This window comes from Bufo gargarizans, chromosome 2, assembly GCF_014858855.1.
Source record: "Bufo gargarizans isolate SCDJY-AF-19 chromosome 2, ASM1485885v1, whole genome shotgun sequence".
NCBI classification, from domain to species: Eukaryota; Metazoa; Chordata; class Amphibia; order Anura; family Bufonidae; genus Bufo; species Bufo gargarizans.
In genome coordinates this window covers 119827311-119842035 of record NC_058081.1, presented here as the reverse complement: position 1 = coordinate 119842035, position 14725 = coordinate 119827311, and the positions used below count along the sequence as shown (strand labels likewise).

At 41.0% G+C, this 14725-nt stretch overlaps 1 protein-coding gene across 4 annotated transcripts in view; it reads left to right on the top strand.

Annotated features, from left to right (window-relative positions):
- The window catches only part of MCTP2 (multiple C2 and transmembrane domain containing 2), a 167087-nt gene extending 163841 nt beyond the window's left edge, over positions 1-3246 (top strand). For all 4 annotated transcript variants that reach the window (XM_044279440.1, XM_044279443.1, XM_044279442.1 and 1 more), the window contains exon 23: positions 1576-3246. In XM_044279440.1, coding sequence (XP_044135375.1) covers positions 1576-1644 — 69 coding nt within the window. In that variant the 3' untranslated portion in view covers positions 1645-3246. The remainder of the gene's footprint in view (positions 1-1575) is intronic.
- Positions 3247-14725: the final 11479 nt, after the last annotated feature.

The window sequence follows — 14725 nt, the reverse complement described above, 5'->3', positions numbered from 1 at the left end:
CCAGTGAGGCTGTCGCCCAGTGCAGCACTCCATGCTCACTGGGGGGCAAGCTGATGGCACTGGAGTGGGGGAGAGCTGAAGGCACTGGGGGAACGGAGTTGATGGCACTGGTGTGGCAGCTGGTGACACTGGGGGGCAGTTGATGGCACGGGGGCAGCTGATGGCACTGGAGTGGGGGAGAACTGAAGGCACTGGGGGAACGGAGCTGATGGCACTAGGGGGAACTGATGCACTTGGGCTGATCGCACAGGGGGGAACAAAGTCTTTTGGGGACTGATGGCAGGGGGTCCGATGAGTTTTTAAAAAGTAAAACAGTCTATTAATTCATTTTTTCTTATTAAATTACTCGATTGATCGTAAAAAATCGTAAAAATTGTGCAGAGTTAAAGGGGCTGTCTCACTACAGCAGGTACTTCCTTTGCTGGCTGGATTCTTTTTTTAATCACATTATACACTTCTTGTTTCCATGGATACGACCACCCTGCAATCCAGCATCGGTGGCCGTGCTTGCACACTATAGGAAAAAAGTGCTTTTTTTCTACAGTGTGCAAGCATCACCACTGATGCTGGATTGAAGGGTGGTCGTAACCGTGGTAACAAGAAGTGTATAATGTGATGAAAAAATGAGTCTAGCCAACAAAGGAAGCAATATGGATAATAACAATACATTAATAGGTGACTTGTATTCACTTTTTCGGCATAATAAATGTCACTTGCCACTGTGCTCCTAATATGTTCTTTTTGCGATTTTCTCAGCCATTGATGAGGGTCTCGGCACTGAATTGCATGCTGGTATATGTAGTGCAGTTTTAATTGCCTTGGCGATTAGTTAAAATGTTTTCCGGATTGGTGACTCAAAGAGCTCCTTACAGATATCGGACATTGAGCTTTGTTCAGCCTAATTATTCTACCAATTATACAGTAATTTGCTATTTACAGTACTTTTGTGATGCTTCACTTGTTGGATCCGCAAGAGTATCATTTTTTTTTTAGCTCTATTTTGCCAGAGGCAAATGTTCACAAGTTAGTTTACCTGTCTGTTTCCATTTAGAAAGCAGACCCTGTCCAGTCCCAGATGGTAGTCCACCACTTACATTATGTCTTTCTGAGCCGAATGTACCTGTGAATCTGTTAAACCAAGCATACCAAGCACTTTGTCCAATGAATGTGTTATTTTCTTCTGCTTGTCATTCTTATTTATCGGTTTGTAGTACGCTTGTTACATTTCACTAATGTGCATTTTTTTGTTGTTTCCCTCGGGGCTTTTTAATTCACTTGTGTAGCACATTGTAATAGCCATAAGTCAGTAAAAAAGACACCTATTTGCCACTGCTAAAATCTGTTAGAAACCGCTCTGTCTCATTAAAACAAGATCTGCACTTAATATTTGCACATGTAGAAGTAACTCCATTCCGGCTACCAATTAATTCTCAGTGTTTTTATGTTTTGAAAATGATTCATTACCCCGAAATGTTCTGTGGATTCACCGAGTATTTCCTTGGGGAGCCATTAACTCACTCTGAAGAAAGCTAGAATTACTTAATAGCAAACGTCATGTCTGTTTACTTTTTTCAGGTGCAGCATGCCGAGCTCAAACCGAACAGCAACCAAGGTGCCCTAAGGAAGAAGAGAAGCGGCTTGTAACCCAGGAATACATTCTTAAGCTTCTCTTGGTTTATCTGGGTAAAATTCTGCACTAGTCTATGTCACAAGTCTGGGACTTGAATGATACCAAAGGATGGGATCCTAGGGGGGCGGGTTTTCCCCCATAATCTTTCCAAAACTTGGTCCTAAAACATGCAGGTTTACTGACTGGATTCATTTAAACCTCATCCATGATGGAAAAATAAGTACATTTTTTGTCTGTTTCTATGCGTCTTCTGGCTCAGAAAGGGAAACAATGGTTTACTATAATGTTAGACAATTCATGACAAAAGGCCCGAAAACACTGTGTGCTTGTTTCTCCATGTCTACCCAAAATATCCATGCTTTCCTGAGTAACTGCCCAGTGTTTTTTTTTTATGGGATGTAACGTCTCCTTTAGCTGCACAATTACAGTTTTAGCTAATAAAGGTTTATAAAATGAAAATGTACAATTTTCAAATATACTTCATGTATCAATTCTTCATAGTTACCAATATCTTGCTTGCAGTTATTCATAAGGAATCATTAATGTTTACTTACAATGGATAAAAATCTGCCTTTTTTCATGGGATGGGCATACAGGTGCATGGCTTGTTACAGTGCCAATATCACCTATATCTACTGTATGACTTTTTGTCAAAATATACAAAAAAAATGCTCTTTATTTGCCGAGTGGAATACCTAAACAAAAATAATTTGCACCTTACTGCCAAATTGTACATAGTAATATGAAATATATAATTTATATAATCTATTTTTACATCTTTGCTGAACACTACAAAAATCGAATGAAGAGATTTCAATCACTAGGCCGTCGTTCTGCCATGGTTGAACTTTTACTGGCTTTTCTCTTAGAAGGATGCCCAAACATAGAGTCCGAGGCAGAGCCAATCAACGCTGTTTTAGAAATATATTTAATTTTTACTTTCATGCCGTTTATATTTTAATGAAATTTTATTTGAAGGGTTTATAATACTTTCAAAGAGAGATTCATTAATTGAGGGTAGTGGTGTGCGTGCCAAAAGATTCTGTACTCTTTTGTATGTCCAAAATGTCCAAAAATCTCCTATCCGCTTTGTATTTAGTGTCTATAAGGTATATTGGTCTCATTAGTTTGGCCAGTATTTGGGGATCTATTAACATACATATTTCAGAATCATTTTTATGTTTGTCATCTATGGGGGAGTTTTGGTATATTCAGGTACGTTCTATCAGTTAATGTTCTACAAATGTTTGTGATATCATCTTGCGTGCTAATAATGTATATACCGGTATATATATATATATTCTAGTTTTACTATGTACATTTATATATAGCAAATTACAACATTTCAGATTTTATTTTCTATTAAAGTTGAGAAAAACTTATTACATTCATATTGATTTACTGGACATTGGCTTGTATAGTTTGTCTAAGTGACAGTTAATCAGTCATGAAATGGGAACCTTTCAATAATTTGTTGAAAAAAAGCTCTTTTAAATGTATACATTTTTCTGGTTAGAACTGTATTTTTCTAAGAAATAAAAAAAAAATGTTTTTGTTGTAAACGTTCTTTGTATGTATGTTTGGATTAATTAGAATAAAATAACAGGAAAAATAAACTTCTATTCCAGCTCAGTTTATTATATAATGGGATCCTTTTTTATCTGGACATGTTGGCATGGTTATGAAAGTTGTTCTGCTGGCCCTTAAAAAAGAGCCTCTGCTTGGTCATCACGCTTCTATTCTCTTCTATTTTATTCCTGGAGAACTGGTTAATCCTATGAAGTGCAGCTGCTTTCAAGGTCCTCTCTTTCATTGGATACCCCCTTTTCAAGTTAGAGATGTTGCTAACTAATAACCCCCTGATAAAGGCCTTAAGCGCAGCCCACACCAGTTGGATTTTAACCTTTTTATAGTTAACATCCCAGATGTACACCATCTCCTATGCTATCCCTTCCCTATCATCGTTCAGACAGAGTTCAAGGGATACTGGCACATGCTCCGAGAGTGACCTGGCTTCATATTTAATTTGTCTAATATCTCAAATATTTTTAGTTTATTAAAGCCAGGTTGATCCTGGACATGCAGTTTCCAGACTTAGACACACAGGAACAAGTTCTTCTCCCCCGTCCTAAAAACCCCAGACGTCTATAAAGCCCAACTCCTGACAAAATCTAGCCAGAGGGGATCCCTGATTTAGGTACAGGAACATGGGTGTCTCTACCCATGGGAGTCCGGTCTGTCTTGGGATTAATAACAGTTAAAATCCCCATTTACTAGAGTAAGACAATCTGGCTGTTGCTCCATAAACATTAATAAACAATTCAATACATAAAAGGGAAGATGGATATAAATAAAAGCTAGAATACATGGTCTTCCAAGAAGTTTCCCATAAAGGAAAACAAATCTCCCCTGCTTATCAATAGAGGATGCCTCACAGACAAAATCGATCTTTTTATTTTTAATGTGGGGATTTGCTCTGGTAGTTAGGATTAGCGGGTGCAGCACAGAGACAAAGTACAAGTTCTTGGTTCAAAAACATCAGTGTTTATTCACATGTGAAAGCAAAACAAAAATGCAAGTTGCTTGGTAATCGTTCACACACATGAAAAGTTCATATACAAAACAGTCACCTTTTCTCCTGGGTGTTACTTCACACCCTGTTGAAAGTTCTGCTTTGTCAAGTCCACAGGCAGGTGTTAGGCGGCCGGTTCAAGCCGCGGATCACAACACAGCCCTCAGATCACAGCACACAGACCTCCTGTGCTCCACTGTCAGACAGGGGTAATCCTCCCCACCTGGCAACGCTGGCTGGTTTTTATGCCTGGCCAAACCTGGCCTGGAACATGGGGAGTAGTCGCCCACCCAGCACTTTGACTACTCCCAGTAAGACCTGTCCCGGATCAGCTATTACAGCCATACTAAGTATCAAGGTGTCAAACCAGCAACTGCTGCTGACACATAAAAAACGGCTCTTACTCCACTGAGGCCAGGAACCTCAGTGACACTTGCCTGTCATCCACGATGATTCCTTGTACCTTCTTACAATAAACACTGTCACTCCTCTAGAATGGCTGGTGATGGTTGAATGAAATGCCTGCGAGACCCATCCTCTACTAATCCGCACCAGAACCTAATCAGTAAAGTGGGTTTCTAATAAACCGACAACCGTGTGTGGACTAAGTCGAACACTGCCCGTCTTTAACTTGTCCCCAAGTCCCCGTACATTCCAGGTTAAAATTCTTAGACATGTAGTCAGATAAACAAAAGGAGAAAAAAAAATCCTCATAGAAAACACATCGCAACCCATCCTCACCCCCTCAGCCCGTGATTTGCCATTATCAAAAAGCAGACCTCTCTACTCGGACCAGAGCGGATAACTCTTAGCACGGCTGCAGAAATCTTGAGAAGGACAAGGAGAGCTCAGGAGTGTCCACAAATTTTCCTAGACTGTAGGAACAGATGTGGAGAGGGCACCAAAAAGAGCGCACCATCGGTCCGCAGCACAAAGCCAGAACTGCAGCACTACCAGAGGCAGCAGGGCAGACAAAGCAGACATTTCACTGGGACCCCCAACAAGACTTGACTCTGGCACACAGGGTCGACCCAGGGGAGAGAGCAACACACAGGGTCGACCCAGGGCATATGGCAACAGGACAGTATCCAGCGTGAGCCATGAAGCACTACGTGGGCTGAAGCAGGAGGGGAGAGGACAGCAAAACACTAGTGGTACGGAGTGGAGTATAGGCAGAGGAGGCAAGCGGGGAATGTAACTGGCCCCCTTTACATCGGTGGCCCAGCAACTAGTTTCGGCATCCAAGCAGATGAGTTCCAACAGAGGATCATTATCTGAGCAGCACCACGATCACGGAGGGCACAACAGCACGTCATCTGGTTAATAAGGTTAAGAGATCCGAGAATTGTTTTATATAGCCAAAGAAATTCGGGGGAAAAGTGGTCCAGGGTATGGGGGGGGGTGGAAGTGGTAGTTTTTTTTTCTATTGATCTGTTATTTTATATAATGTTTTTTGTTTTGTTTTGTTTTTAAAATGGATGGATTAGAGACTCATCGCATGGGGATGGAGGGTATGGTTTGGTTGACTAGGGAGGGAATGGATAAGAAAGGGGGACAAGAGCTAATGATGGTATTGATTAATCATGTATTTGTCTTAATTTTTTTTGTTCCTTAAATACATTTTTTATAATAAAAAAAATATATATAAATTGTTCAGCTGGCGAATGTAACCCCTTAAGAAAGTGAGTGGCGAACTACACTCTATAGTGTGAGGAGGTGGTTACCTTGGTATAAGAGTAAAACCAAACTATTGTTAAAAAATGTATACATAAGATGTACACCATACAAATGGTATTCATGTGTGTATCTGTGTGTGTGTGTGTGTGTGTGTGATATATATACACAGTACAGACCAAAAGTTTGGACACACCTTCTCATTCAAAGAGTTTTCTTTATTTTCATGACCATGAAAATTGTAGATTCACACTGAAGGCATCAAAACTATGAATTAACACATGTGGAATTATATACATAACAAAAAAGTGTGAAACAACTGAAAATGTCATATTCTAGGTTCTTCAAAGTAGCCACCTTTTGCTTTGATTACTGCTTTGCACACTCTTGGCATTCTCTTGATGAGCTTCAAGAGGTATTCACCTGAAATGGTTTCCACTTCACAGGTGTGACCTGTCAGGTTTAATAAATGGGATTTCTTGCCTTATAAATGGGGTTGGGCCCTTCAGTTGCGTTGTGGAGAAGTCAGGTGGATACACAGCTGATAGTCCTACTGAATAGACTGTTAGAATTTGTATTATGGCAAGAAAAAAGCAGCTAAGTAAAGAAAAACGAGTGGCCATCATTACTTTACTTTAAGCAATGAAGGTCAGTCAGTCCGAAAAATTGGGAAAACTTTGAAAGTGTCCCCAAGTGCAGTCACAAAAACCATCAAGCGCTACAAAGAAACTGGCTCACATGCGGACCGCCCCAGGAAAGGAAGACCAAGAGTCATCTCTGCTGCGGAGGAGAAGTTAATCCGAGTCACCAGCCTCAGAAATCACAGGTTAACAGCAGCTCAGATTAGAGACCAGGTCAATGCCACACAGAGTTCTAGCAGCAGACACATCTCTAGAACAACTGTTAAGAGGAGACTGTGTGAATCAGACCTTCATGGTAGAATATCTGCTAGGAAACCACTGCTAAGGACAGGCAACAAGCAGGAGAGACTTGTTTGGGCTAAAGAACACAAGGAATGGACATTAGACCAGTGGAAATTTGTGCTTTGGTCTGATGAGTCCAAATTTGAGATCTTTGGTTCCAATCACCGTGTCTTTGTGCGACGCAGAAAAGGTGAACGGATGGACTCTACATGCCTGGTTCCCACCGTGAAGCATGGAGGAGGAGGTGTGATGGTGTGGGGGTGCTTTGCTGGTGACAGTGTTGGGCATTTATTGAAAATTGAAGGCATACTGAACCAGCATGGCTACCACAGCATCTTGCAGCGGCATGCTATTCAATCCGGTTTGCGTTTAGTTGGACCATCATTTATTTTTCAACAGGACAATGACCCCAAACACACCTCCAGGCTGTGTAAGGGCTATTTGACCATGAAGGAGAGTGATGGGGTGCTGCGCCAGATGACCTGGCCTCCACAATCACCGGCCCTGAACCCAATCGAGATGGTTTGGAGTGAGCTGAATCGCAGAGTGAAGGCAAAAGGGCCAACAAGTGCTAAGCATCTCTGGGAACTCCTCAAGACTGTTGGAAGACCATTTCAGGTGACTACCTCTTGAAGCTCATCAAGAGAATGACAAGAGTGTGCAAAGTAGTAATCAAAGCAAAAGGTGGCTACTTTGAAGAACCTAGATTATGACATTATGACATTTTTCAGTTGTTTCACACTTTTCTGTTATGTATATAATTCTACATGTGTTAATTCATAGTTTTGATGCCTTCAGTGTGAATCTACAATTTTCATAGTCATGAAAATAAAGAAAACTCTTTTAATAAGATGTGTCCAAACTTTTGGTCTGTACTGTGTATGTGTGTGTATATATATATAATATGTGTATTCTTAAAGCGCCATTCATTCCATAGCGCTGTACATATGAAAAGGGGTATACATACATAATACAGACAATTGCACTAAGCATGAACAAGACGAGTTACAAACTGGTACAGAAGGAGAGAGGGCCTTGCCCGTGAGGGCTTACAATCTACATGGTATGGGAGAAGGGTAAAGTTGATCATGGCAGTATAGAGGCAGCAGGGTCACTGGTTGTAGGCTTGTCTGAAGAGGTGGGTTTTTAGGTTTCTTTTAAAGGATTCCACTGTAGGTGAGAGTCTGATATGTTGGGGTAGCGAGTTCCAGAGTTTGGAGGATGCACAGGAGAAATCTTGGAGGCGATTTTGGGGAGAGGTGATAAGAGGAGAGATGGAGGTCTTGTGAGGATCGGAGATTGCGTGTGGGGATGTTTCGGGAAATTGGCTCAGAGATGTTGGGAGGGGAAAGGTTATGAACAGCTTTGTATGTATAAAGTTACATATAACTTTTTGCTTAGTATTCCAGGTACCGCAAAAAAAAAACAAAAAAAAAACTCAGGCCCAGATTTACTAAACCTATAAGCAACGTAAACTCAGTCTGTCTAGACCTGCACCATATTTATCACAGGAGCACAGGCTGGATGATATGTGGTTCAGGGGTAGACACGTTTGTCAAGCTTTATACTTTTGTAAATTTTACACCAGAATTGTGGCACAATTTTGGCGCAAAATGGCAAATCTTAGGCCATGACCCCTTTACTGCTAATCCCAGTCCCTTGTAGAGCAAGACTGAAAAATGTGAGCAAACCCTAGTAGCAAAGAATTGTGCCACTTTTTAGATGAATTGTAGGCACCAAAATGAGTAAATATGGGCCTCAGCCTATGTTTATTCAGTATGCAAGTTGGCCTTATTACAAAATGATATTTACTATTGTTTTGTTTCTCTGAAATAAAAAATAAAAAAAATCTGCCCAAAAATTATCAATTGCTATGTAAATAATGTAAAACGTTCAGGAGCTTAGTGAACAACTTCAGCTTCAATCAAAATATACTTACAGAAAATTAAAATTACTTGCACAATGTTCTCAGTGGTTTTGTTAATTGTTCACAAACTGTCAATTTGCAACCTGTTTCTACACATTATTTCGATTGCTATGAAGGTGTGTTATATCGTGGTCCATGACTTCTCACATGACATAGAGAATCATTATTTACCATATAAGATAATATATGAAATGCATGTTCTGGACTGATGTCTTGCAAGTCAATGTAAGACATCAGCATTTATCACTGCCAGTTTAGCTCTTTGTAGTCTTTACATTTCCCATGCTTTCTTAATGGGGATTGCCACCTAATTAAATCACTGCTCATCACTTTTCTAAAAATAAAAGTGTTTTCTTAATCAATAGCCATCAATATTAATGGGTTTTTTTTGTTTTGTTTTTAGGATTCAACACAGCCCAGTTGTGTTGAACAGTACATCATTGTATATGAAGGTTTATACATTTACGATTTCAAATGTACTGTATATTAACACCTTAAAGACCGGGCCCATTTTCATTTTTGCATTTTCATTTTTTCCCCTCCACATTCCAATAGCCTCTTAGTTTTCCATTCATATAGCCATATTGAGGGCTTAGTTTTTGCTGAATAAGTAGTATTTTTTAATGGCACCATTTAATTTACCATATCTTGTATTGGAAAACAGGTGGTTTCTTTCTACAGTTTTGTACCCCCCAAATCCTGACTTAGGGCTTTAACCCAGTTAAGCCAGTACTCTCCCTTCTGCACTGATGAGAGGCAATCACTCTGAAACAGCTGTCTGCAGATGAGGTGCTGGCTTATTTAAAATCTGAGTCGAGTCTCAAGGCCTATTTAAAGGGACGAACATTGACTTCTAGTATAGCTGCCTTACATCTGGTGTCATTAGAGGCAGAGCTTGTTTGCATCCCTGTTTTCTGCAGTTTAATGCTGTCACTGAGCACTGCTCATATTTTTTTTGTTAGAGCATTTGAAGACCACTGTAACATTTTCTTTTTTTGTAGCGCCAATCTAGTTATTATGACAACTTGTTAGACATACTTGTTTTATCAACTGCCCATGTCTCAAGCAATAAACTATTAACTATAAGTAAAATATTTTACATGTCTGTCTATCCATTCATGCTATTTTTGTGCTAAAATTACAGACACCATTATAAATCTGTGGGGTCCATCAAGCACCGTTGGTGTAATTATATGACAACGCAGATATGAGCCTGTTTTGCAGGTGGATGGGCTACTCTCCCACAATAAACAAAATGAAACTAAAACGTTTGAATTGCTTGAAAGGGATGACTAACGGTGTTGTTTAATTGTATCTAAGTTAGCTGAGTGGCAACTAGTATGGCTGCCAGAATCCCAAATTAAACAACAGTTATTCCTACAGTAGATGTGTCCTTTTCACACTAGTTATGCCTAGATGTGTCCTCTTCACAGTAGTTATGCCCAAATGTGCCCCCTTCTCAATAGTTATGTCCAGATATGTCCCCTTCACAGTAGTTATGCCCAGACATGTGCCACCTTCACAGTAGTTATGATCAGATGTGCCCCCTTCACAGTAGTTATGCCCAGATGTGCCCCCTTCACAGTAGTTATGCCCAGAGGTGCCCCCTTCACAGTAGTTATGCACAGAGGTGCCCCCTTCTCAGTAGTTATGCCCATCTATGTGCCCCCTTCACTGTAGTTATGCCCAGAAAAAGTTCCTCTGATGATCGCTGCTCCCCAGCAGCAGCAGGCAGCATACACATCACGCTGCTGGGCTGTGTAGGAACAGCACAGCTGACTCCCAGCCTGCCCAGCTCCTCCTTCACAGATGAGCAGTGTGGAACAGCGTTAGTTGAGCTGACCGGTGAAGCGGGAAGCGGACAACTCCCTGCTTCACCATTGCAATCAGCTGTCTCTGCATCCTGTGGATGCAGAGACTGCTGAGAGCAGGACATACCTCAGCCATTCTGAGACCACGGGAGAGCCACCAGAATCCAGAACTGTCTCGCCGGAACTGGAACGGTTGGGGGGTATATATTTGGTCTGCTTTATTATCCATTTTGCATTTGGCACAGGAGCTTATTAAGTTATATCTCTTCGGCCACAGTACTTAACCCCTTTAGGACACAGCCTTATTTCACCTTAAGGACCAGGCCATTTTTTGCAAATCTGACCAGTATCACTTTAAGTGGTGATAACTTTAAAACGCTTTGACTTAGCCAGGCCATTCTGAGATAGTTTTTTCATCACATATTGTACTTCATAACACTGGTAAAATGAAGTAAAATAAAATGCATTTTTATTTATAAAAAAATACCAAAATTACCCAACATGTTTAAAAAAATTGCAAATAATATAAATATAATACATAGTAATACCTCCAAAAATAGTTATAACTTTTCATTCCCCATATGTCTAACTCATGTTTGGATCATTTTTGAAATTATATTTTATATTTTGGGGATGTTACCAGGCTTAGAAGTTTAGAAGCAAATCTTGAAATTTTTCAGAAGGCGTGCGCGTTCACAGGATCGGAAGGTAAGCGAGTGGCTCTCCAGCCTGCCAGCGGCGATCGTTCGCTGGCAGGCTGGAGATGCGATTTTTTTAACCCCTAACAGGTATATTAGACGCTGTTTTGATAACAGCGTCTAATATACCTGCTACCTGGTCCTCTGGTGGTCCCTTTTGCTTGGATCGACCACCAGAGGACACAGGCAGCTCAGTAATAAGTAGCACCAAACACCACTACACTAAACCCCCCCCCCCCCCCTGTCACTTATTAACCCCTTATTAACCCCTGATCACCCCATATAGACTCCCTGATCACCCCCCTGTCATTGATCACCCCACTGTAAGGCTCCATTCAGACGTCCGTATGATTTTTACGGCTACATGGATCGGATCCGCAAAACACATACGGACGTCTGAATGGAGCCTTACAGGGGGGTGATCACCCCATATAGACTCCCTGATCACCCCCCTGTCATTGATCACCCCCCTGTAAGGCTCCATTCAGACGTCCGTATGTGTTTTGCGGATCCGTGGATCCATAAAAATCATACGGGCGTCTGAATGGAGCCTTACAGGGGGGTGATCACCCCATATAGACTCCCTGATCACCCCCCTGTCATTGATCACCCCCCTGTAAGGCTCCATTCAGATGTCCGTATGATTTTTACGGATCCACGGATACATGGATCGGATCCGCAAAAAACATATGGACGTCTGAATGGAGCCTTACAGGGGGGTGATCACCCCATATAGACTCCCTGATCACCCCACTGTCATTGATCATTCAGACATTTTTGGGCCCAAGTTAGCAGAAATATATACAGGTCCTTCTAAAAAAATTAGCATATTGTGATAAAGTTCATTATTTTCTGTAATGTACTGATAAACATTAGACTTTCATATATTTTAGATTCATTACACACCAACTGAAGTAGTTCAAGCCTTTTATTGTTTTAATATTGATGATTTTGGCATACAGCTCATGAAAACCCAAAATTCCTATCTCAAAAAATTAACATATCATGAAAAGGTTCTCTAAACGAGCTATTAACCTAATCATCTGAATCAACTAATTAACTCTAAACACCTGCAAAAGATTCCTGAGGCTTTTAAAAACTCCCAGCCTGGTTCATTACTCAAAACCGCAATCATGGGTAAGACTGCCGACCTGACTGCTGTCCAGAAGGCCATCATTGACACCCTCAAGCAAGAGGGTAAGACACAGAAAGAAATTTCTGAACGAATAGGCTGTTCCCAGAGTGCTGTATCAAGGCACCTCAGTGGGAAGTCTGTGGGAAGGAAAAAGTGTGGCAGAAAACGCTGCACAACGAGAAGAGGTGACCGGACCCTGAGGAAGATTGTGGAGAAGGACCGATTCCAGACCTTGGGGGACCTGCGGAAGCAGTGGACTGAGTCTGGAGTAGAAACATCCAGAGCCACCGTGTACAGGCGTGTGCAGGAAATGGGCTACAGGTGCCGCATTCCCCAGGTCAAGCCAATTTTAAACCAGAAACAGCGGCAGAAGCGCCTAACCTGGGCTACAGAGAAGCAGCACTGGACTGTTGCATGTCATTCGGAAATCAAGGTGCCAGAGTCTGGAGGAAGACTGGGGAAAGGGAAATGCCAAAATGCCTGAAGTCCAGTGTCAAGTACCCACAGTCAGTGATGGTCTGGGGTGCCATGTCAGATGCTGGTGTTGGTCCACTGTGTTTTATCAAGAGCAGGGTCAATGCAGCTAGCTATCAGGAGATTTTGGAGCACTTCATGCTTCCATCTGATGAAAAGCTTTATGGAGATGAAGATTTCATTTTTCAGCACGACCTGGCACCTGCTCACAGTGCCAAAACCACTGGTAAATGGTTTACTGACCATGGTATTACTGTGCTCAATTGGCCTGCCAACTCTCCTGACCTGAACCCCATAGAGAATCTGTGGGATATTGGGAAGAGAAAGTTGACAGATGCAAGACCCAACACTCTGGATGAGCTTAAGGCCGCTATCGAAGCATCCTGGGCCTCCATAACACCTCAGCAGTGCCACAGGCTGATTGCCTCCATGCCACACCGCATTGAAGCAGTCATTTCTGCAAAAGGATTCCCGACCAAGTATTGAGTGCATAACTGAACATAATTATTTGAACGTTGACTTTTTTTGTATTAAAAACACTTTTCTTTTATTGGTCGGATGAAATATGCTAATTTTTTGAGATAGGAAATTTGGGTTTTCATGAGCTGTAATCCAAAATCATCAATATTAAAACAATAAAAGGCTTGAACTACTTCAATTGGTGTGTAATGAATCTAAAATATATGAAAGTCTAATGTTTATTAGTACATTACAGAAAATAATGAACTTTATCACAATATGCTAATTTTTTGAGAAGGACCTGTATATATATATATATATATATATATATATATATATATATTTTTTTTTTTTTCCTTCTTACAAAGTCTCATATTCCACTAACTTGTGTCAAAAAATAAAATCTCACATGAACTCACTATACCCCTCACAGAATCCAAATGCGTAAAATTTTTTAGACATTTATATTCCAGACTTCTTCTCACGCTTTAGGGCCCCTAAAATGCCAGGGCAGTATAAATACCCCACATGTGACCCCATTTCGGAAAGAAGACACCCCAAGGTATTCCGTGAGGGGCATATTGAGTAAATGAAAGATTAAAATTTTTGTCCCAAGTTAGCGGAAAGGGAGACTTTGTGAGAAAATACAAAAAAAAAATCAATTTCCGCTAACTTGTGCTAGAAAAAAATATATTTCTATGAACTCGCCATGCCCCTCATTGAATACCTTGGGGTGTCTTCTTTCCAAAATGGGGTCACATGTGGGGTATTTATAGGGGCATTTTAGGGGCCCAAAAGCGTGAGAAGATGTCTGGGATCCAAATGTCTAAAAATGCCCTCATAAAAGGAATTTGGGCCCCTTTGCCCACCTAGGCTGCAAAAAGGTGTCACACGTGGTATCGCCGTACTCAGGAGAAGTTGGGCAATGTGTTTTGGGGTGTCATTTTACATATACCCATGCTGGGTGAGATAAATATCTTGGTCAAATGCCAACTTTGTTTAAAAAAAAAGGGAAAAGTTGTCTTTTGCCGAGATATTTATCGCACCCAGCATGGGTATATGTAAAAAGACACCCCAAAACACATTCCCCAACTTCTCCTGAGTACGGTGATACCAGATGTGCGACACTTTTTGGCAGCCTAGGTGGGCAACCTTTAGGATTTCACAAGTCATTTTTTACACATTTATTTTTCAAACTACTTACCACACATTAGGGCCCCTAGAATGCCAGGGCAGTATAACTACCCCACAAGTGACCCCATTTTGGAAAGAAGACACCCCAAGGTATTCCGTGAGGGGCATGGTGAGTTCCTAGAATTTTTTATTTTTTGTCACAAGTTAGCGGAAAATTATGATTATTTTTTTTTTTTCTTACAAAGTCTCAGTGGAATATGAGACTTTGTAAGAAAAAAAAAAATCATA